The sequence below is a fragment of the Triturus cristatus genome, chromosome 9 (genome assembly GCF_964204655.1).
Source record: "Triturus cristatus chromosome 9, aTriCri1.1, whole genome shotgun sequence".
NCBI lineage: Eukaryota > Metazoa > Chordata > Amphibia > Caudata > Salamandridae > Triturus > Triturus cristatus.
The window spans coordinates 763,199,615-763,225,409 of record NC_140592.1 but is presented as its reverse complement, the minus strand read 5'-3'; the positions used below and the strand labels follow the sequence as shown (position 1 = coordinate 763,225,409).

Sequence of the window (25,795 nt, the reverse complement as noted above, 5' to 3'; positions counted from 1 at the left end):
TACTTCGAAAATCCACTAGATGGCACTCTTGTAAAGGAATTAAAAGTCTTTACTTCACTCGTTTGTGCTCGTTTGTAGTACAGAATTAAATTAAACTGGTGAGTGAAGAATATGCATTTAAACACAGAAAGGGAAAAAACGCGCGCCTCGCGCTGAAAGTTTAAAAAAAAAAAGGAATGCAGCGTCCTGCGAGTGGCGCGCGTGCGAGAGCGAACACCAGGCCATATGTTTTGAATCATCACGCCCGTGTCTGGGCACGATAATTCAAAACATATGGCGCCTGTGCGGGTAACTGCAAGCAATAGGCCACACTTGTGCGTGTGTGGCCTATTGCTTGCGGTTACCCGCGTGTGGTGAGCTTTTGAAAGCCCCTTACAATAAGTCTTGCAGAGCAGCACATGCACGCTGCTAGGCGAGACCTAAAAAAGGAAAAAGGCGCCCCGTTCCCATCTCCCCCTATTTTCTGTCACGCAAAGACACCCCCACCCCTCCTCTCTCCCGCCGAGTTACATCCATTGCTGGATATTTTCCAGACCAACCTGGTCGGTGAAGGAGAAAACAGAAAAACTTGTAACTTGCAAACAAAAGTTCTTTTCAGCCCTTTGCTTCCTCCATCACAATTATGAAAACTGTTTGGACGGGGTGGCATTTCCAATATTTGCAGCATTCTTTGCCAATAAATTCCAAAGGCTGGGTCTGATGGAAAAAAAACCCGTCCCCTGCCCCCTCCAAAGGCCCCCACGGCCCCCCCCCTCACTCCGCTTCCATTTCTTCTGTCTTTCTTTACAACCTAATACCCAGCCAACTCGGGGCCAGGGCCTGCTTAGGGGAAAAACAACAGCCAGCGCCAGACTGGAGACAGTGTGCAGACGCGAAAAGTCAATCATTACTTGTGTCTGCCGGCATAATCGAATGACTTGTATTCCTAAGCACATCCACACACACCACACGCACGTACCTGCCCTCGGAAATATTTCCCCTCTTTCGCCACAGTACCCACCGGGCCAGCCTCTTGATGACCCCCACCATGGCACAAAGGCGGCAGGAATTCCACACGCGGGGAGGCCATTTTAGCGGGTGAACTGCCCCCAAACTCCCTCTTTAAAAAAAAAACTCAAACAGAGCTGTGTGTAGTCCCGTATCCCCCCAACTCACCCCCCCCCCCCCAGGCGCGAGGCCTGCTATGAAAGGTACAGGTATGGTAGCGGATCTGCATTTGAAAATGGTGACCCCGTGCACTTCTGGGGGCACTTAGCAGCTATTTCACCCGCGCCCGTTCTGAAAGTTCAAGCTGAGCAGGGAGGGGCGCATTGTACTCCCCCACCTCCTGCTATTGTCTGGCGTCGCAGGGGTGCCTCCCCTGCCATTCATAGGCTGCTGAGGACCCGCAGACCAACTGTTGTCTTCACACCATGAAGGTCGGGAGTAGGGTGTGCTTTTTACAAAGGTGGAGGGGGTGCTTCATACACATCCTCCAACAAAGTCATAGTCATGTCTCCGACCCGCACCCACAATGAGCTTCATTAGTCTGTCAAAGGTGAAGCAACCACTGGGAAGCAAGAGGTATAGGTAATAGGGCTGGGTCCAAACACTCCATCAACCTCCCCACACTACTTATACAATAATAGTTAACCAACTTGTGCAAAGCTCCCGCCTAGATAAATACACACCTTATTCCAAGTTCCGCTCCTGCCCCAAAGCAATTCCTACCAGTGGTGCACCAGAAATAATGCTAGTGTCCATAGATGCGCCCCCTCACCTTTCACACAAAACGCTCATGATTTATTAGGAGCGAGTTGCTTAAAAGCACACTATGCGAGACTCCGAAATCACGGAGCTGCGACTTGTAACAGATGCTATACACTGAGCTGAAATCACCAAATGAGGTCTCCATCGCTGCGTAACTTCAACAGAGGTAGTGTCATCTTGTATCCATTAGCGAGGTGTGCGTACACACAAATAACCTTCAGAGGCGTGTGCTACAATGTTTGTGTACCACAGTGTTACCTTTTCGCGGTCAAGCAACGAAGAACTGCGAAAATACAACACAAGTGCCAACAAATGCCAATTTCTGAACAGGAAGCATACAGAATGGAGAGGGGGCTGCTAACCACATTCTGCTTAACCCTCCATGAACATGTGACGTTGTTCCTTTCATTGTGGTGAAGCATCTATCTCTTGTCTTTATGGGGCCATGTGTTTCTAATTAGAAACACATGGCCCCATAAAGATAAGAAAGTGCTTTGCGACAGCAGCAAAGCAGGCGACCCAGTCCGGCTCGGAGGCGAAAGGGCGTCAACCAAAAACCCTCATTTCCAATGGCAGGCCACTGTTTAGCATAAACGGTGACGCCAGCCAATGGAAATGAGGGGCGGGGCTTCAAGCCCTCTACTGAAACTCCTCGTTCACAATAAATCTCGCTGAGCGAGCAGCGCATGCACTGCAATGCTAGGCGAGATCTAAAAAACAGGGTCTACAAAGAGAATGATTCAGGGTTTACTAAGAATGTGATTTATGGCTGTGGAATATAATTATATGTTTTACAAAAGCATTTCAGGGAACATTGCAAATGTCAAACATGCAAATATGGCAAAGCAGTTTAAGGCTGCCTTGTTTATCATTTCATTTTTGTATATTTCATATCTGTTTCACTTTGCAACCTATACAAACTTATTTGCATCTTTGTTTGATCATAGTTCACACACTTTCTCTAGTGCATTTTTTCAACCTCTACTGATAGCTTGCCCAAAATGAATTCATTCAATCTTTACTGTATGTGTTTTAAAACATACTGTCAGGCAGTGGTAATGTATCAGAGGCGGGATTGTTTATTGAATTCAGTGGCCACCCTGAAATGTATGCTGACGAATTTGATTCCCGACGTGGCCGACTTAGCTTTCCAGTCTTCCATAGTCGTTGTAACTTCACCAATTTACAAAGGATGGTTGTGGAAAAATGTGCTGCTTCAATTAGTATTGTAATGGAGAGGCGTGACCAACGGTCAGTTGGTAAAGGAAACCGCGGGTCGAAAAAGTTTAGGAATCACCAGCAGGGATAACCAGATGTAGACCCTCCATTCTGCACCCACAGTCACTGAGCTCAGCACTGATTTGCTTTAGTGTCAGTTCATTTCTTAAAAGCGCTTTCCGTATTAGGAGTCATATGATATTTTGATTTTATTATGTACCAAGGACATGATTATTTTAATGCACTGGTTTAATGGTTTTAAAATCATGTGTGTTTTTTATATATTTGCTTTTATGATCATATTTATTGTTCGAATAAAGTTGATTGATTGATTTATTGACTGATGTCATCTGTAGTTGTATCTGTCACATCATTAGTGATGTCAGGAGCAATCCATTTAGAAGGACAGTTATGGTTTTCATGGCAGGAGTATGAGTTAGACAGTGATTACCTAAAAGTGGTCTATTTCGGGGGCAGGTCGATTTGATATTTCAATAAAACTTAAATTCAACTGTATTTGTATGAGGATATATACATATTTATGTCATGTCTGTAAAAATAAATCTGGTCACAATAAAATAGGATAGTTGAAACAAGTGTACACATAAGCACACATTCCTACATTTACAATATGCAAGAGATTGAATTTGGCTAGCCATGAGGCTGTTAGACAGACATTTTATTGCAAGAAGAGCTAGAGTAGGAGAGAAGATGAAAGAGTGAGTTAGTGGTCTGTGAAAGAGGTAAAGAGCATGCAAGAGGGAGAGAAGGGCTTCCAACTACTTAAAACAAGTATTATATATCTTGTTTGTTATATATCCACATTCTAGCGTTCGCATTCACTGGTGGCCGCATCCAGGAAATGTTTACTAGTAGGCCGTACTCAAGAGTTCCCCTTTAACTCTTCAGGATTTAGTTAAAAGTGTAAATAGGGCCGCTGCAACATTAGCAGCCAGTATTCTGAGGACCAACATGCTCAGTTCAAGTTTTACCTGCTTCTGCAGCATGGAAGCGTTCAGCAGGATAGCAAGCGCCTCAGAGCGAGCATCTGTGAGTTCTGATCCTGCACGAGAAGTCGGGCAGCTTGCGGCCCACGTGACAGTACCCAGCAGTGCATGCTCTCTCTCCTGAGCGGTGCTGATGGACTCTTCCAGAAATAAGATCAGCTAGCGAAAATGCTGTAAGCCGACCTTCACCAGCAGGGATGGCAGGGGAATCCTTTCTTCAGCTTTCTATTGGAGCCCTGTGAGGGTGTAACATCATCTGCGGCGTCATCAGCAGTTGTTGGGGATTCATCAGGGCAGTTTTCTATCTGTGTGGGGTTGACATGCCAAATGCAGCCTTACTGTTTTCCTTGGGCGACGGCCTGAAACTACCTAGTAACGTTCATACCGGCAGACAGTCCTGACATATGGGGTTGCTACTGTAAATAACACCATGGGCACAGATTTCTCTGATGCAAACGCCACCACCAGGGCATTAACGAGTGTCAGCGTGCTCACAGTAGCAACTTTATTGGTGGCCCCTCCTGGCAGACAGGGTCACCGCAGTGCGCTGTACGGGTTTGGCAAGTCCCACATGGGGTTATCTCATGCCTCAGTCCATAGGGGCTCGCTCCTGGCATTGGGCGGTCGCTGAACCAACACAGCCTCACACAAAAGCCATTCTAGACAAGACCATTTCTTTATACCTGTAGACTCTCTACCTTTGGTCTGTGGTATTCATCTTTTGTCCCACGGTCTCTCGGACCATGCACCGGATCTGAGGGTTAAATGCCTGGTGGCTTAGGGAGGATTCCGTAGTGGACCGCCTTCAGTCTGTGGGAGCAATTTAAAGCAGAGGTCTGGGGCGGGTCATTTGCGGCGGTACGGACCCAGGAGCACTAAAGAGAGATAGCCCTACTTGAACGCTAAAAACTTGACTTAGAATGCTCCGTAATGTCAGGCTCCCCTCCAGACTTTGCCTGTCACTTAGACAAGCTCTGTGAGACACTACGACAGAAACGTCTTGACATCATAGGTGTAGCCAGAGCATTTGCTCAATCCTACTTATATCAACAAGGCAATAAAGCCGGAAAGCTGATTTATTTGCTTACCAGAGGCAGAAGGGATCACGTGTGGTCCCAGCAATCTGAACCTCAGAGGGTCATTTGGTCTGTGCCTCGGTGGAAATAGCGGAAACCTTTGTGAGCTACTATTGTACCCTCTAAGGCCATGGATCCCCAACACTGCTAGAGCGGTCCCACCTGAAAGCAGAAGATTTGCCCATTCGCTCGCTTACCTGCGCAAAGCAGACACATCTAGATTTCCCACTGACCACTGAAGAACTCTAGACCGCCATTGTTGCCTCTCCATCAGGAAAAACGCCAGGACTTAATGGGTCTCTATTAAATTTTACAAGAAGTTTTCGTCCCTCATATCCCCACATCTTCTAAGCCTCTTTGCTGACATACTGCACAAGTCAAAATCAACAGGGGTATACCCAAATAACCCTTTTTATACCTGGGTAAGGGACGTAGTTTTATACAATAATAAATGGTATAAAGGAATAAATACCAAGACATTTCTGAGTAGAGCACATTTAATTACCCTCTCCACAATTGTTATTCTTGATGAATTGTATCAAAACATGTTTATAATCTACATAGATAATAGCACCTAATCAAGAAGAAAAATACAAAAAAATGCCATAAATCACAACATTCTATACATAAACCAAAAGGACATCAATGTATAACACAATAACCCTAAGAAAATTATTCTCGCTAGTGTCCTCCTTACAGTTCTGGAAGGACCACTAAGAGGTAGTACAGGTGGTACACTTAAGGTTAGTCAACTAGTACAAGTCGTTCTAGTGTGCCATCCTACAATTCCAAACAATCACTATAATTCCAGCGACTCCTCCATAAGAAGTGTCTCCTCAGGACAGGGTTAATACATTAATCTCTCAAACCATCTAAAAAGCCAAAATTCGTAATATACAGCAACTCCTAATTTTCTAGGTGCTCAGGATACAGTACACCTCCCTCAGCAAATGGTGGAGCTCCCTCCGTCAGAGTATATTCATTCACCCTCTTCGTCTCATCATCATGCCGTATAATCAAAAGTCATGCTCAACTTTTACTCAAGTCCGGGGATATCAATCACCTCTCTTCCTCTCTATAAATCAACTGCCGCAAAAATGCATCATGGAGGAGTCGCTGGAATTATAGTGATTGTTTGGAATTGTAGGATGGTACACTAGTCCTGATCCAAGCCCTGATCCATATGAATGTTAAAGTCCCCTAGTACCAGACGTTGTTTGTATTTTGCAGTTATAGGGGCAATAACATTGCCTAATGACTCATTGATGTCCTTTTGGTTTATGTATAGAATGTTGTGATTTATGTCATTTTTTTTATTTTTGTTCTTGATTAGGTGCTATTATCTATGTAGATTATAAACATGTTTTAATACAATTCATCAAGAAAAACAATTGTGGAGTGGGTAATTAAATGTGCTCTACTCAGAAATGTCTTTGTATTTATTCCTTTATACCATTTGACATAGACCGCACAGGCTCGCTCCGAGGAGACTTCAGGATTGCCACCATCACCTGCATACTTGAGTCTGCAAGCTGCTTGAGCTTTGTTCTTCTTATAGACCCATTTCCCTGTTTAATGTGGAATGCAAACTTCTGGCGAAAATACTGGCTACCAGACTTTTAGGCATTATCACGTCAGTAGTGCACAAAGACCAAAACGGCTTCATGTCTGGCAAAGGTACAAGATACTGCCTGCATAGGCATCAGGTTGCCCTTTTACAGATTGACAGGATGCAGGGCCTGGCAGCGATGCTCCTTGTTGACTACGAAAACTATTAAATATAGTTCACTGGCCTTTTATCCTCCAAATACTTTAAATTGAAGTTCCTAGCCTTGATTGAGGCTCTTTATGATTCCCAATGCACGTGGGCCTGAGTCAATAGGGTGTTTTCATCCTCCTTCCTGATTCAACGAGGCATGAGGCAGGGCTGCCCTATCTTGCCTTTACTCTTTGCCCAGTTGATGGAGCCCCTGGCAGCATCAATCAGCGTCAAATCACAGCTACAAGGCTTTCGTTGGGCAACCGACCACAAAGACAGGGTGGTATTGTACGCAGATGATATGCTATTGTACATGCTATATTCACAGACTACCCTGTCCCGCCTGATCCAGTTGCTAGATTTCTACGGAGATGCAGCTGGACTACTAGGTAACTGGGATAAGTTGCGTATATTCAGTTGAGGGACTCAGCTCTCTCACCGCTGCCGGAGGCTCGAGTGAGGTTCGCTCAGGAACCTTTCAGTTATTTGGGTTTTAATAATGCTAAAGGCCCACAGGTTGCATGAGACCACAACATAGTCCCTATCTCAATGTGGGTGTGCAGTGATTTGAACCTCTGGGCACAGCTTCCCCATAACCTACTAGGTTCGGTGATGCTCTACAAGATGATGGTGCTTCCCAGCTATCTATAGGTGTTATAAAACCATCCATACATACTTCCTCCGACTTTCTTCACTGAGATCCAATTGGTGGCGACAAGGTTCTACTGGGCAGCGAAAACCCCCCAGAGTAGCGTATGCTAACTGCACAGCTCCATTGTACGGGGGAGCCTCAGAGCACCAGATCTCCGTTTATACAACTGGGCGATGCAGATGATCCACTTGGGAAACTGGCTCTTTGGTGACCGCCATCACTCTGCATGGCACCTAAAGCTATCAACCTTTGCCTATTGGAGAGTGCACAGCTTGCTCTATGGCAACCGTCTCCCCACATCCCTTACCTAGGTTTCCAGGATCCCCTTTCTATGCTGGAGAAAAGCCCAACCCTCTATCAAATGACAGGGAAAACCGACTCCTCTCACCCACTATACGGGCTAAAACATGTCACCCAACTGAAAGGCTTTCGTGGTTGGGAAATAATTAGGATTTCAACATTGGGTGACCTCTGGAAACATGACCATACAATGTCCTTTGACTATTTTAAGACTGAATTTGGACTGAATCTATCCAAATTCTTTAAATATCAGCAGGTACAACATGCCCTGGATGCCCACCAAGGGGCCGTGAGGGTGGTCCTAGACTACTAACACCTTGAGGCAAAGCTGGCACTGGGCCCACTTAGCCGAAAAAGGCATCTGTCACTTATACAGATCCCTGCTGCTCAACGTCCTAGACCCCTGAATGCACTCCATGAGAGGTGGGAGCGGAATGTTGGGGAACTGGGCAAGGATGACTGGCAGAAGGCCAACATGGACTTGTGGCAACTGACTATCCCGCCACTCTCAGATGAATTCAATTCAATTACTTTCTCCGTACATATTACAGTCCAGACCGGCTTTGGAAAATGGGGCGAGCCGAGTCACTGCCCAGCTGACGCTGTTGGGACCCTGAATAGTCCTTTTTCTACCTCATATCGACCTCCCCGGTCATAACTGTATACTGGAACACAATCCACACTAGAATCACACACCTCATTCAAACAACAGAGAGCCTGGAACCAAAGGTGGTCCTGTTGGGAATAATGGAGGGCTGGGGGAACACTAGACACATGAAGCTGCTGGCAGGAATCAGGTATTTGGTAGCCAAGAGTGACATTGTCAGATGTTGGAGGTCTCCAACGCCCCCCCCCCCCCCCCCGATGACAGTCTGGTGGAGAGGATTGGACTACTGCTGTAAGGCAGAACAATACAATTATAAATGGAGAGGCTGAGCCCCCAAACACCTTTCGAAATCTACACTTAATGGAGTCTGAGACCTTTCTGAAACTTATTGTCGAATATTGTTCATTGGGTACTGGGCTGATTGTAAACTATGGTTGTTCATTGACAAAGAATACACTGGCTTGCTATTACGACGTTTTGTTAAATTTCAAACACAAAAAATCTATAAGCAGATATATACAAAAATATTATTCTCTCCCCTCTTTTATCTAAACTCCTTCGCTGCACTGCAAGTCAGAGATGCGCATTGTTCAGTCTTACTCTTAAAACTCCCATTCTACCCTATCTCAGTTCTTTTTCTGGCTCAGAGACATATGTATCCAGTCTCACTGAAGGCTACAATGCAGAGGTTTGTCTGTGTTCTTCAAAATGTAGCTCCTAGAAAGTATTCGTTTTGAGGTGTGCACAATAGTGAATAAACTAATATGTGGCCAGTTCCAGCGTTCCAGCTTTCTGAAACGAGGTTTGTCTCTGCTGCAACTCCTGCACTCAGGGCTATCCCTGCAGGCCTGTCCCTGCTGCCTACAAAGTGCACAATCTTTACACTGTGTGACGCCTACAGACAAATGATGCTATGTTTGTATCACATATAAATATACAAACAAGCAGATGAAACCGCTGGGAATGGGTACATACAAGGTTAAGGTGAAGCTCATGGATCTGGAAGTGAAGGAATGTCATAGCACTACAAAGTATTCACCTAATTACAAACAGGGCTTTATCTAATACTTGCTGTCATTAAATATCCTAATGGACAATACATTGTCGGTCTAATTTTAGGAGGAATTTATCAAAAAGCAGTACACTATTAAGTGCTCCAACACAAATCCCAACCACGCCCGAAAAGACAAGAGGATTCTAAAGTGAAAACTCTAAAAGACACATTTCGCTGCCCCAAGTTTCTATTGCTCAGTGTTGTTTAAACAGTCATGATTTCGGGCAATACCTCCCCTCAAGCATACACAGCATATATCCAGGGTGAAAATTTCAACTGGAGTCAGATGTTTTCACAAAAATGTATGCTTTTACCTACACAATTGAATAGTTTCCCTTCTTTTTACTACAAATAACCAAACGTTATTTTCGATAAGCATTTCCCAGTTTGTTAGAAAAGCTTTTTCAAGTTTGCAAAGTACTCCAAAAGAAACAGTAATATAAAAAAATACACAGTACGTAATGTGTAATATGGTGCATAATGCCATCTCAGAGTTCTGGTGATATTTACAAACAACTCATCTTTCGTCCCCGTGGTTTATGTCACCAGAATCCCCCTTGATGGCGCTATTGGATCGCATTACAGAGAGAGGGAGTGGGTAGTAAGTATTTTGTTCATTTTCCACCCTCACACAGGTAGTTTAGCAGACCTTCGGACCTAGAGCAGTAACAAGTATGCCTGGGGAAATATTTCCTCCATGTTCTTACCTGTGCTTTTTCTCAAAGGTTCTGTCTCCTTCTGCAAACGTGTTTCTTGGTTTATCTTTAGATTTAGGGGCAACACAGATGTAATAACTGGAACATAATTGGCTTTAAAGAAAACAACATTAACACATTTGTGAAAACTTTGCACAAAAAAGCTTTAGACTACAAAATATTTTACACACATTAACACATTTGTGAAAACTTTGCGTAAAAAAGCTTTAGACTACATATTATTTTACACAAAGACCAATGCAGTTTTCAGGTAACTATTTTCTATCTCTGTCTCCCATTCCAGGTACACTGTTTGCCACACTGATTTTGTTGTGATGCAGTTCCTAGGAAACACACGTGTCCTTCTCAATATGTTTGCTGATTTACTAGTCTTGGCTGACCACTTGGACTACCAGAATAAGATTGGGGTAACATACACATAAACCCCAGAGACCTTGAATTTTCAACTGAAGTGCAGGTACATGGCAATAATGTATTTTTAAACCCCCCTACTTCAGATCTTAACTTCACAGCGAGGGAGAGCAGCAGTGAGCATGAGGGTATATCTGCAAGGGAGCATCGGGGATGATGCTGAGGAGGAGAGCTGCAGATGGTTCTGTAGGGAAGTACACTATTACTTTTATAAACCTCTTTGTTTTCCTGTTTAACTAGGAATGGGCCACCTGTATGGCATAACCCATCGGGTTACTACTACCCAGGCTCTGTGGGATACTGGGTTACCCCATTAGCCATAACGGAAGAGGAGAGCTAAACAAGGGTTTAAAGGGCAGACATCTTTCTGCAGTGAGTATGGTAACACTGAAGTGGTTAGTATTACAATGAAAGGTGACTATTGGAGAGGGAATGTCAGTCACATAAGAGGTATGCTTGACTGAGTCGCCATACTATGAATAAAATAAAGGGGGTCATTTCATTACTAGTAAACATCATTCAAGTGACTAACTCAATCCCAGCCCTACATGTTCTCTGTAGCTTTGGTGTGTCTGGAAATAGCCCATTCTCCAATAAGTCGAAACCTCTGAAACACGAGTAGGGCTCATTTAGACATGCGTCTTCCTTTCCTGTATTTTGAGCCTGCTGCTATCAAGTCAGCTCAATTTGTTAATGTGACAGCATAGACATTATAAATGCATTCTGCAGGTTATCAATTCCAATCCCAGAGAGATGAAGCCCGAGGAGCATGCACTACCTACAGATGAGTGTTTCCGAGAATTAGAGACTCGGCCTTTCATGCTTCTGGAGCGGATAGATGTTGTGACTTGCAAGTAGTAGGCAGTTTTCTGCAGCTCCAATTTGCTGGAGGAAGAAACATTTGATTTTGTGCTATTTACCAGCTAGCCGCAGAGGTACACCTAATTATAGTCTGTTGGCAGCTCCAAAATTAACACTTTTTTTTATTATTATTAACACACAGGAAACGCTCTGACCTTTTGAAATCCTTGTTTACACTGCAAGCAATTTGGCTTCATCTGCCCCTTATGAACACCAACCAGAATCACCAAATAGAATCTAAACAGTTGCCAGACTCAGAACTGCAGAAAGCCCAAAGCATCTACTCTACACACTCGCTTATTACACCCTTCCACTGAAAGACCCAAAACAAAGACTGAGCTTTCATGGGACGCCGACCTTGGTATGCATTGGGCCATTCCTGTTTGGGACAAGATTCGGATGAAAATTAGAAAGTCATTCAGAGCGGCTAGTACCACACAAACTCTCTTTTTTATTTACAACAGACTCCTATTAACACTGGTTTCCTTACACAAAATGCATCCCGATAGTCTTGTTACTTGTTGGTCATGCTCACTTCCACAAGCAGATCTTAAAAATTAACTTTTTTCGAGTCCACAGGTTCTTCATTTTTGGATACAAGTCTGGTTACAAATGAATACAATTTTCGGTACTACCATTCCCCTCTCTTTTACAAACATCTTTCTTGGTAGCCTTTCCACTGTTTGGGCTAGCATGAAAACACAATCGCAAATTATCGGCAGCTTTTCAGCAGATGATAAAAAACTGGAAAGATGCCTCAAAACTCTCGTACTTAGCCTGGTGGTACTCTGTTTGTCACAATCACAGACTAGACACGACCTTTGTATTTCCTGTCTCTTTCCAAGAAAAGACTACAAATATGGTCTCCCATTACGTCTTTCTTAGATAATAGTGCTAAAAAATCCTTTGCTCTTGCCCCTTGTATGCAAGAAGTTGCTCAGCCCCCTTGAATTTTATGATTTTGTGATTATTAATATTTTTATTGTTTTTGTTCTATCTATACTCGTTCTAGTTTTATATTTATTAGTTCTTGAGCCTGTTTCTATTTTTTATTATGGCCATAAATGTAATTTTCTTGTAATTTCCTGCTTATATGCTACTATTGATACCCCTCACGATGTATTTTTTGATATTGTACCTCATGTTACTTTGATGTTTTTCTTATATATGCATTCAATAAACTTAGATTTTGAAACTTAGAACTGCAGAAAAACTCAGATACTTGCTTTTGACTGAATCGGTTCACAAATAACTGCCCTCTAACTGCAAAATGAGAATGAATATGCCCTTAAACGCTCATTACAGAAACCAGACAGCTTAGTTGTTTGCAAGCTCAAATTAGACAGTAAAGTCACCAGGAAAAGAAGGATTGAACGTCTATGAAAACTGGGTATTGACTTATCACACACTGTGCTAATTAGTCTGAACTGTATGAGGGTGTACTTTGAGGCAGGGGTGAATTGTATAAGACGGTCCCTTGTCTAACTTGCCACCAAATTCTAGAGGTTCTCTTGAGAGAGCTGGATCTGATTAATGGAAAACAATTTACAAATTTAAATAGATGATACAAGGTACCGCTTCTGTCACCGACTTTCACACGTTCCAAAGGTATTTAGAAACCTGATATAGCCCTAGAGTCCTCCTAAAGGCAGTATTTTTGCCATAGTTCATGCCGTAGATCTATAAACAATTAAACAGAATCTCCCCAGCTGCTGAGCGCTCACCCCCGCATCTGCTCCTAGTAACAACCCGGTCACATATGACAAACTCACCTGACACTTTTCTCTCTGGTTCGGTCTTCTTTTGTAGACAGTTTTCATTCTCCTGCTTTATTCTCAGTGAAAATACAGATGTAATAACCGGACAGCCTGAAATTGAATGTACTATGCATGAGAGTACAATCACAGTAAACAAAATAGGGTCAAGAACTCAACACTTAAAGAAAGATGCAAAACTGTCAACCGCATTGCCGTGAAATATTAACTGTGTACAGGAATAGAGAGAGGCGTGAGGTGTAATCTACCCCTGGGATTAAAAGAAGTCTTTCTAAACACAGAGGGCTACACAGTAAACCGTTCTCTACAAAATGGAAACCTATTCAAGAGAAGGGACATCAAATGCGTCAACCGCAAAAAAGTCATGATTAGAGAAACAGAACACAATACCTTTACAATATGGGGGGCGTGGCTTGGACGCCGAGGGAAGATGGCGGATCTCCGTTAGCTCCGCTCGGACGCGGTGCTGTGTAGCTGTGTGGAAGGCTTCCCAGCGAGCTACGGGCACTGTCTCCAGAAGAACTTACCAGCGGAACATGGCGTGATTCTGAATTGCTCCTCGTTGGTTGTTTTTTCCACTCCTATCCCTCGGAGACGTGGCGGTTTGAGTTCCTGAGGTAATGCCCGACGGCGGCCATTTTGTATCGAGGCGCCGGCATTCTATTCCTGAAACACCGCGCACGCATTTCCTGGATCCAGTCATGCTTTGATGCTTTACTGCTTCATGTCTCTTCGAGAGGGAGTCTGCTCCAAGTTCAACAGTCGCCAGTAGCCCCTGGCCATGCTTGTTCCATATCGTTCTCTCCCCGGAGAAGGTCCCATAATTCTGTCTTTTCCTCAGAGGAGCCGTGATTAACCCCTACGTTCCGGTATCTTCAGAGCCACAGGCTGGATGCATTGCAGCTTTGTGTATCTTTCTCTTTTTGTTCTAAGGTGATGCTGTAGTGGCTTTGTGAGTATCTCTGTCAAACCGTACAGCGTATGAGATTATTCCGTGTACTTTTTCCCGCCAAAAAAGCATCTCGTCAAATTGCCAAGATGTCTAATGACTCCCATCCTCCAAATAAACCGTCTTCTTCTGGCGCAAAGCCTAAAAGGCTGAAGAATGACCCGCCCTCGCCTATTCTTTCATCACAAAGCCCAGTTTTGGATAACATACTAGAGGAAGTGCGTGGTCTTCAACCCTTTATGGCCGCCACAAACGAAAAATTGCAACAAATTGAGGACCGATGGATCGTCATGGAAGGTAGGGTGACTGAGTTAGAACAACGCGTCAGTGACGTTCAAGATGTTACCACAAAAATTCCGTTATTGGAACAGGAGATTCATAAATTGAAGCTTCATACTGAGGACTTGGAGAATCGTAATCGAAGGAACAACCTCCGTCTTTTTGGCTTGCCAGAGAATATTGAGGGTCCTGATATGTTGCTTTTCCTTCGAAAATTCCTTCATGACCTCTTGGGCCTTCAGTCATCTACACCTTTGAATATACAAAGAGCCCACCGCTTAGGCCGCCTTCAACCGAATTCCACCAAACCTCGTGGTATTATTATGCTGTTCCTGGAGTTCACAGAACTCATGACTGTTCTTAAAGCAGCTAAACTCAAACGTAACCTATCGTGGTCTGGACATAATATTTTTATCTCACAAGATGTCTCCAATGCGACCAATGCTCGTCGCAAAGAATTTCTTGCATTGCGTCCACAAATGAGGCTTTTGAACGTCCAATATGGTATACTTCATCCCTCCATCTGCAAGATCACCCACAACGGCCAGACGAGATCCTTTGATGACCCGGGAAAACTGAAGCTGTTTCTCAATAACATCTCCTCTCGGAATATGGACACAAATCATTGAACGTTTCTTTTTTGCTACTTCTGTGTAGTGCTCTTAACAGCTATTAACAGCTTTTTTCTGGTTACCTTAGATTCCTCTTATACATAGCTTTCCATATGTTTTAGTGCTTATTGCTTACTGTACATTTGTTAATCACGTTTCTTCCTCTTTGTTACTGCTTATTCCTGTTCAAATTCTCTCTTCCCCTTCTCATATCTTGCTCCCGCTATATGATTTCCTACGTTATGTCCTGCTTCCAATTGTACCCATGTGAACTATACCGCTGTCTTCTCTCCGGTCTCATCACGCTCCAATTTTACTTTTCTATCGATGTCTTTCAGGTCCGGACTCTTTTCCTTGACCTGTTTTCCTTCTTTGCTTTCCTATGCTTTTTTCCTCTGCTCACCTTCTTTCCCTTCCCTGCTCTTTCGCGCTCTTTCTTATTTCAGTCTTCCTTTGGTCGGTGCGTCTCTCTCTTCTTCTTTCGAGTTTTTCCATGTTTCCTCTTTGCTCTTTTCCCTTCATTTCTTCATGATTATGGTGCTTTTGGACTTCCTTTTATTTATTTCGTTGTCAAAGGCTTGTTGATCCTTCTTAATAAGGTGGTTTTATGTTTTGTTGTTCCCCTGTGTAACCCTTATGTGCATTTTGTCTTTCAGTGTCGTTGTGTCTCCGAAGTATTTCCACACCATGTGTATCACATTCCCCTGACCCTCGCGTATGTGTAATTTTGTTACGTGGAACGTTCGTGGTCTTGGAAACCCGGTTAAAAGACAAAAGGTAATTTCTCATTTATCTAAGCTTAATTCCCAAATTTCTTTTCTTCAAGAAACTCACTGCAATGACGTCGAATCACTGAAATTAAAAAGGCAGTGGGTAGGCCAAGTTGTTTTTTCCCCTGCTGTTGACAAGAAGGGGGGGGTTGCCATATTGTTTCACAAAACTTTATCTGTGCAAATTATTTCCTCTCAAAATGATGACGCAGGTCGATGGGTAATGGCCAAGGTTGTTGTGCACAATAAAACGTTAATCTTGCTAAACATTTATGGCCCTGTGAAACCAGATCCAAAATTTTGGAATGATATCAAAATTCTCCTCTCCACAGCTGACTGTCCCAATATTATTGTAGCAGGCGATTTTAATCAATGGTTGGATCCTTTCTCGGATCGCTTATCTAAGTACAAATTTCAACCGGATAAGACCCATAAATCCTTTCAATCGGCCATTGCCTCTCGCCCATTGTATGATGTTTGGAGAACCTGTAACCCTGATTTGTTGGAATATACGTTCTTTTCTAATGTACACCAAACCCGATCCAGAATTGATTATATCTTGATTGGCAAATCCCTTCTTCCTTGTATCCAAAAATCTGAAATTGGCTCTATTTTTATCTCAGACCATGCCCCTGTCTATGCTATGTTCGACCTTTCACTCACCTCCACCAAATATAATCGCTGGAAGTTTAACACTCACCTACTTTCTGATACAACTTATATTAAAGAAGTCACCTCCTTTATTAATGAATTTTTCACCTTTAACAACCCATTAGACACTTCCACCTCTAACAACTGGGATGCTTTTAAGGCGGCTCTCCGTGCTTTTACTATTTCTTTTGTGTCCCGGAAGAAAAAGGCCAATGTAAAAAAGTACAAAGACCAATTACAACAGTTGAAAAAATTAGAGCATGACTATTTTTCCTCCAAAAATGCTGATTCACTTAGGAGTTTAATTACAGCCAAAACCAACCTCAACAAAATTGCCACTGTTGATGCCTGCAATGTTTTACTTAGAATTAAGTCTAAATTTCACGGAGGGCAAAATAAAGCAGGTAAAATGCTAGCGAATTATTTAAAAATTCGCTCTGAACGTAAGACCATTGGTCCTATCTTGGATGAATCCACCAATAATCTGGTGTCCTCTGATGAAGAAATTGCAGCGGTCTTTCAGGACTACTACCGATCTCTTTACTCAGATGATACATTCCCCTCCTCTCATAATCTTGATAAGTTTTTTTCTGGACTTCCCGCTCCCCCATCTCTGAATGCTTAGTTTTCTGCCTTAGAGGCGGATATTACCCTTCAAGAGATTATTACCGCCCTTCAAGCTTTAAAAAAATCAAAAGCCCCCGGCCCGGACGGATTACCGGTGGAGTTTTACTGTACTTTCAAATCTTTGTTTGCCCCTAAATTATTGCAGCTGTTTAATTCCTTCATTGCTGATGCGAAAGCATCAGGCTCCTTTATGGATGCCCTGATCGTCATTATCCCTAAGCCTGACAAGGACCATTCTTTATGTAAAAATTTTCGCCCAATCTCCCTTATCAACTACGACTGCAAGATCTTCGCTAAGATTATTGCATCCCGACTTGATTCTATCATACCCCTTCTGATCAAGACGGACCAGGTGGGTTTTGTCAAAGGTAGACTGGCTTCCGATAATGCTAGAATGTTCATGAATATCTTATCCCATGGTAAAAATTATAAAAATCCTCTGGCTGCTTTGTCTCTGGACGCTGAAAAAGCATTTGATCGTATAAATTGGCAGTATATGTTTCATACCTTACAATGGTTTGGTTTTGGCCCTAATTTTATTTCCTTTATCAAATTGTTATACTCATGTCCGAGGGCAAGTATTTTTGTTAATAACCAATTTTCTCAATTTTTTCCCCTATCCAGAGGCACCAGGCAAGGTTGTCCTCTTTCACCATTACTTTTTATTCTGTGTTTGGAACCCTTCCTTGAGCGTATTCGAACCAATCCCAATATTAAAGGTTTTGTCTCTGCTTCTGTTGAAACTAAAGTATCTGCCTACGCGGATGATATATTGGTATACATGTCCAATCCCAGTGAATCCCTTCCCCCCTTTTTAGAAGAAGTCCATCTTTACTCTTCCATTTCTGGGTACAAACTCAATCTAACCAAAACGGAGGTTCTTCCTTTAAATTCGATTTGTTATCAATTCATGTTTGCGGATACAGCCTTTGCATGGTGTCCCTCCAAGATTAAATACCTTGGCATTTGGTTTGCTTCCAATATTGCGGACACTATTAAATTCACCTTTAACGCACTAATGAATAAGTTGAAATCCCTTCTCCTCGTGTGGTCCCCCTTATTTTTGTCATGGTGGGGTCGACTAGATACTATTAAGATGATGGTCACTCCTCATATTCTTTATACGGTTTCTATGCTCCCTGTCAAAATCCCTAACACGTTTTTCTCCCAATTAAACTCTTTATGTATTAAATTTTTATGGAACAATAAACGCCCCCGCATAGCCTTAAACAAACTTGTTTGCCCCAAGGAAGAGGGGGGTGTGCGTTTCCCTAATTTTAAAATATACCACTCTGCTTTTTTGATTAAACAATCTTTCTCATTGGCCTTCGACTTTGGGGATACGCCTATGCCTCGTTGGATTATCTTTGAGCGATCGCTTCTAAAAGAATTCCAGTTTCAGCATGTTACTTTTATGTCCAACTGCACCTTTTTGTCTAAACACCCTGTATTAAAATACTCCCGTGAATTGCTGTGCAATACATTCCTTAAGGACCTATCCCCTATCCAATGTTTTTTAACCTCTACCCTGTGGTATAACAAATTTCTCAAATACAAAGGCAGATCTTTCTATTACAAATACTGGAAGGAAAAGGAGATCATTTTTGTCCATCAGTTTTTGAATGGGTTCTCTATCATCTCCTTCCAGGAATTACAAACACGATATCAGCTACCTGACTCCTTCCACAAGGAATACCTTATTATCTCTAATGCTATACAAATTCAATTGGCTACCTACTCTCTCCCATCAGTCCCACCTTCTTTAACACCCTCTTCACCATTGTACCCTCTATTCCCGGCGCATAAACTCAAAGCTGCCACTGTCTATAAGTTATTGTTATCTAAGGTCAATGTTCGTTCTAAAACTACCATTGAAAATGCATGGGAAATGGACTTATCCTTTTCTCTTCCTATTGAAAGTTGGGACAAACTATGGTCGAAATTATTTAAAATTTCGGCTGCAGCCAGGATAACCCAATCTCTGTTTTTTCTGTATCATAGAGCCATTATTACTCCTGTTACTATTTGTAAATTTTCCCCCACATCCTCTCCCCTTTGCTGGTCCTGCTCTACCGAAACTGGTACATTAGTCCATCAGTTATATGAATGTGCATCTGTTCTATCTTTTTGGGATTCAATTTGGAATGTATGCATGTCAGTTTTCAACTTTAATGCAACCTTATCTTTTGTAAATATCTTTTTAGGCTCTTTAGCTCCTGATATGGAAACTGTTTTACCTAGTTCTAGGTTATTTGACCTTTTTATTGCATTAGCTTTTAAAGTGATCCTGTCTGCATGGAAAGATAATTCTAAACTGTCGCCAATTACTTGGTGGAATTTTATTTGTGACGAACATAGGATTGCTTCAGTTTCCTCCTCTTCTGTCCCCCAAAAAATCAAAACAGATCTTCTTTGGCTTCCTTTTACTGTTTATCTCTCCTCGCACCCTCCCTTGCGGTAATTCTTCTTCTTTTTATTCTCTTCTCTCTCTGGCTTTCTCTCTTCTCTTCCCTCCTCACCTCTTTGGTCTTTCCTCTCTTCCTCCCTTCTTTTCCTCCTATCCCATTCTCCAGTGCCATTTTCCTTAATTTACCCTATTATTGATCCTTTTTTCCTTCTGTTGACCTATCATTATAAACCAACTTCGTTTATATAATATCTCTTTTGGCGCTATATTGTAATAATTGTTTTATTGTATCATTTGTTTTTTCTTTTTCTTTTTCTCTGAAAAATTCAATAAAAACTTCTTAAACAAAAAAAAAAAAAAAAAAAAAAAAAAATACCTTTACAATATGTCTTCCTAGCCCTACATTTGAGGAAGCACGTGCACAACATGTCCTGCTACAAGGTGGGACAGACAGCTGTACAATATATCACAGAAGAACCTAACAGCCAATATTTAAACCTGACAAATAAAGACGATGTGAGTTAAAATATGCAGTGGTTGCAGGGGGTGCTTTTTGAGGTAGAGTAGGCCTGAAATTATTGGCAATGTTTTCTGAAGTAACACAGTAGAGCAGATTGGAGTAGGTGCTTGGCAATACCTGGCTGAGCTAGGGGGTAACCAGGAGTTTCCTGCTCACCATCCTTTCTACATATGACTAGATTGTTGAGTAGAGGAGGCCACTGATCAAATGGAGCAAAAGGGAGAGTTGTCAAGACCTGCCAGTGGACTGTGTGCAGAGCTCACAACTCTGGGGTGTGGATGGATGTGGGCGTGGGTTACACACCTGTATAATACGTTTATGAAGTAAGTGAATGGATAGCAGAGGATGGGATCTGATATGGCACCTGCCAGTGAGGAGAAACTTGAACTTTGCACAATAACATTATCAATAGTTAGCTGCAGTTAACAATCCAGCCCAGGTAAATAGTAAAGAAAACATGGAACAAATTAGTCAGGCAAAATTGGAAATAGTATCAAGGGAGGCCCCACGCCTAAAGACACAGTACCCTAATAACTGCTATTTTCCTCATTGGACATACCCTTCCTCCCCCATCCCATGCAAAGGTGGTGCCTATAAATGATCAACAACGTGCTCAGAAGTACCGCTCCTTGGTGGCAACCAGGGATGGTAAATGGATGTAAGGCATGGGACCCACCATGAGCACAAAGGAGTATGAGCTGTGGGACAAGGGTGTAATTAATAGTGACGAAAGAATGCAATTGTTTAAAGAGCTTTTTGGGTAAGTGTCTACAAACTACAGCATTTTCCTTGGAAAAGTTATTTGTATATATCTATATACTTTAAGTATTACTGCACATCATTCAACAGACCTAAAGAAGCCTTTTTGTTTACATCTTTCCTCGAGTTTTTAAACTATGTTTTCGATGCTTGTGCTTTTAAGAAAATCCATATGGCACAGTTCAGAGATTCAGTGCACCCCAGTGAAATTTCAATAAACTTGTAGGCAGTTCATCCACTGCATTAGATCATATCAACATATTTCACCCTTTTTAAGGCCATTAACACATTATTAAGAAATGAACTCTATTTCTTTTGGTGTGCTGCTTTGAAATCTCACTGTAGTTGGTTTGATTACAGAAATCAGTACATGCCTTTAATTTAGTTATACAAAGTATTGCTTTTATTAATTTAGGTATTTGTTTAATGTTGCCTCCATGTAGTTAATACTTTTCAGACCCCACACAATATTCAGGCCTTTCAAGGACAGAATGATAGGACCTATTATATGTTTAATTTAGGCAATGATAAGTGGAAAGGTGGCTCCAGAGACAATTAATTATAACTTGTTTACAGAGAGAGAGAGTGAGAGAGAGAGAGAGAGAGAGAGAGAGAGAGAGAGAGAGTGTGTGTTGTAAAATATGGCTCTTGCCAAGTTCTACAAGGTTTGGTTTTCCCACCCAAGGTTACCCGAAGTTAGTTCAGTGCACCAATCCTTGAAGTTGAAAGTTCAGGTTCTTGTAGTCCCAAACAACCCCATTTGATATAATTGTCGGTGTGATGTCCATGCTCTCTGCGTTACTAACAGTCCCATAAAGGGGTCTGGAACCATATTCAGTTGTAAGTGGGGCTGTGCCCAGCTCCGCCCCATCCTGCCTCCAGATGGCCTATTCAGGCACAATTAATCCCTTTATGGTGTGACTGTCTGGGATGAATTCACAAAGTCCAACTGCCAGGTACACCTAGTCATATGACCTAAGAGAGGCTACAGGCACCAAAATAATAAGGGCGGGAAAATTGCAACTTTATAAAAGTGTCATTTTCAAAATTATAATTTACATGCTGACTCTAATATTAAAGAGTATTTTTAATTATAATTTCACAGATTAAAAACATGAAAAGCTTATCTGTCCCCAATCAAAAGTTAGCACTTATTACATGTAATAAGGAAACCAAATGTTACTTATGGAACAGGTAGGCCTCACAGTACTGACAAATACATTTAGGAGTTTTTCACTACCAGGACATGTACAAACTAAAAGTACATGTCCAACCTTTTAATCATAATTCACCCTGCCCTGGGCTACCCAGGTCCTACCTTAGGGGTAACTTATATGCAATAAAAGGGGAGGTTAAGGCTTGGAAAGGGGGTTACACAGTCAAGTCGAATTGGCTTTTTAAAACTGCATTCAGCCTGCAATGACAGGCCCAGGACGTGTTTTAAGGGACTACTTTAGTGGGTGGCCAAATACGGGCTGGAAAACCCACCAGTAGCATTTAATTTGCAGGCCCTGAATATATGGTATTCGTCTTTAGAAGGGGCTTATAAGAAAATTAAATTTGCTTATCCGGTGTAAACCAATCTAACCATCTTACCATGTTTAAAGGGAAGAGCACAAGCACTTTATCCCTGGTTAGCAGTGGTAAAGTGCACGAAGTCCTGTGGCCAACAAAAATAAATTCAGAAAAAATGCGGGGCAAAGGCAAAAATTTGGGGGGTGACTCTGCAGAGTGGGCCAGGTCCAACACAGCACTAATGTATGTCACTAACAGCGAGAATAATATGAATATTTCTAGCATGTTTTGAATGTCCTTGGTAACCTATCACCTTAAAGACTACTTCTATGTGCTACACTATGAAACCATGAAGTAGCTAACTTGCCTCTAGTGTTTCTTGGGAGTCTGCGCACTTCATACCAGTTCATAGAGGAAAAGCTGTGGTCATCAGACTTCGGCCAGGAGAAAGTGTTCCCTTAATAGGAAAGCACACACCAGCTGGGCTCACCTCTTCTCTCGGCACTGGCTCAGTATCAGCTCTCAGCATAGGGATAGAAGCTGCAGCAGTACGGTAGTCTCACAGGACCTCTTGTGATAACCTGGGGTGAAGACCTATCTAAATTGGTAGTCATTCCATGGGTTTCTTATAGGAATGACCACTGACCTTTACCCTACATTGTGGACTTCCACCTTGTTCCAGACATAACCAAAATGAACCGGTATGATAGTACATGACATAACCAGTATGAGCCAATACGACAAAAGAATACCAATTCAAACTACATGTTTAATTTATGCATTTACTGTCTGACCTTGAAACATACATATTAGGGAATTAGTATCAGGCTTATGTCGTCATATGTGTTTATCAAGGTCACTGGGGCTGAATGATTTCAGCTGTACAGTTCACGCATCAAAAGGCAGGTTTCACTTGCAGAGCCATATTTCCTTGGCTAGAGACAAAAGCCAGAAGACTGGAATGTGATAACGAATGTTGACACAGCTTAACCACACTATATATAGTAACGACTACAGGTATGCGTTTGTTATATCATGGTCCAGGACAATTAGCTTTAGGACCATAGGTGCTGGAAAGGAAATGATGTATCCCTGTATTGGAATCATAGGACCATATGGATAAATCTTCAGGCAGGAATTGGGAGGAATTGTAAGTTTCATTCTGGATCATATAATTTATTTCAGCGACAGAAATGTTCATTTGTGATTGGCAATTAGCGAATAGTGTTGAATTGACCATTGGTTTAAAGGTGTTTTTAAGGTCCTTCATTGTTCTAAATCTCAGGTATTCTGCAGGATGGTTTCATTTGGAAATATAATTTCTTGTGGTATAATGCATTTCCAAATAGGGCTTCTTTACCTTGAACTTGCCAATATTTGGTTCACAAATACTTTTCTCATCAATATTTTCTTTCCAATACTCCTTTCCCTGTATGGCAGGGTTCTCCCAGAATAAATCAGTTTGTCGGTTATAACTTAGTACTTCTGAAGTTATTGTGGATGCTGTGGAGCATCTGGTTTACAGGCTTTGCAGTACCATTTACTAGGGACTTATTAAATGTGCCATTCAGGTTTATGACAGTTGTACCATGTTTTTTGGAAAGAGCATACACACTTTACACTGGCTAGCAGGGAAAAGTTGCACAGTGTTTGAAAAATCCAACAAAAACTGATTTAGCAAAGAAAGGCAGGTAAAGGTAAATATTTGGGGTGACTCTGCAGAAACGGCAAGGTCTAACAACTTACCTGTAGGTTATAAATGCAGTGCCACCCACATTAGCTATTTTATTGTGTCACCTTGGAAAAAAAGAGTACACAGAAATAGCTAAAAAATAAGATACATAAACCTTATGGATCATGCCATTTCAATTGTAATCTGTGACTTGGTAACTGGTGGGAAACATAAAGGATTCCAACACTGGTGCATTAACTTATCTATACTGTTGTTTGGGAATTTTGGAAACTGTTGGCTCTTGCACGTCATACAAAGAACCCTACATCTCAAATAATTTAACTATTGTTTGTGCAGTGGAGATTGCCACTGCCCTACCTCTTAATAAAAGGGGGGGTCTTAAAGTGGAGACTTTTATGAGCAAGTTGTTGGTTTTCCCATTGATGGAGGCTCCACTTGGAGGGACCTGTGCAGATTGTGGGATGCCACACATCAGGAAAAGCAAAGAATTATTTTTAAAGGATTTTCTTGATGATTTCTTTTCTGGCTCAGCTCTTATAGCCAGAAAAAAGAGCCTATCTCCATTCTGACTCAGCTCTTCACATTAATTCTCTGGCTTGTCCATGTCATACTATTCATTATATCACCATTTAGTGGTTGGATTCAGAAAGATCCTCAAAAAAGGATCTTTTTTGGTCATTGACTATGGAAGGAGTCCGTATGATACATGATAATATTGACTGTAGGCCCACAATGCCACAGTTTGTGACCATCATCTTCAGATATTTTCTCCATGATTAGGTTATGTATGGTGGATGTACTGTATGGCATGTTTAACTGCAAATATGTTCCTGTTTTTGCAGCACTCCCTTTCACTGCAAAGGCAAGAGGGCCACACATAAATCAAAATGAGCCTCAAGCACCAAACATATTGTTACAGGTAAGTTATTAGTTTCTTTTGTAGGGTTAGCCTACAGAAGATTCACATACTGTTAATTATACAGAAGAAGGGTGTGATACAAGACAACAACTGGTTCAGAAGAGTTACCAATACTTCAGTCTCCTTCATGATTTAATATCTAAATAGTAATGTCTTCTAAAAGTATATAGAGAAGAACCTTTTGTGCTGCAAGAATATCAATCAGTGGTACATTACCTATATAAATCAATGGAGCACTTTTTATCCATAAGTGAAATCTGGCCTTGGTATCATTTACAAAGATGGCTGCAGTTGGACAACACAGTTCAATAGTCTGTACATTCCAAAAAGCAATTGTTCCCTTTGTTACTTCTTTACCATTAAGGTGCACAGCACAGGATACAAACAAATGATGTGCTTGTCTAATGTGCCTTGAATTACCACACTAATAAATAACTGCCCTCCTAACATCCAGTGTGTGAAATGCTCCTTCAGCTGCTGTAAGTGTGTTTTGTTTTTAAGGCATTGCTCAGTCTGAAGTGCATAATTTTAACATATAAAGTCTCTGAGTTAGTGCAAGAGCTACAGACGTCACCATTCAGACACAGGGAGTGGCAACTACCATTCTTTTTTCCTAACTCTCCTATCTGCAGCTCATGTACTTAAGCCCAACAACTTCTCAGTTAAGTGGATGGGCTTTAGACAGTGCAGTGTTTTAAAAACAGGGGCACTGTACTTCTCTGCACAACGGCACCAGCGCCAGGTGTCTCGTCAGTGCTAAAGGACTGCAAAAAGAACTTCCCTGTCAATGACACCAAGGCATAATTAACTTCCATTCCCTACAGAAGACCACCAGTGCTAAAGGACTGCAAAAAGAACTTCCCTGTCAATGACACCAAGGCATAATTAACTTCCATTCCCTACAGAAGAC

General features: G+C 41.9%; 1 protein-coding gene across 2 annotated transcripts in view; it reads right to left on the bottom strand.

Annotated features, from left to right (window-relative positions):
- Nucleotides 1–25,795, bottom strand: part of LOC146798805 (uncharacterized) — a 105,390-nt gene that overhangs the window by 39,094 nt on the left and 40,501 nt on the right. Inside the window, exons 3-4 of one of the 2 annotated variants that reach the window (XM_085626114.1) lie at nt 13,183–13,278; nt 10,130–10,231 (exon numbers count right to left, since the gene is read on the bottom strand). In XM_085626114.1, coding sequence (XP_085482240.1) covers nt 10,130–10,231; nt 13,183–13,278 — 198 coding nt within the window. The remainder of the gene's footprint in view (nt 1–10,129; nt 10,232–13,182; nt 13,279–25,795) is intronic. The other variant, XM_085626115.1, reaches the window with a different exon arrangement.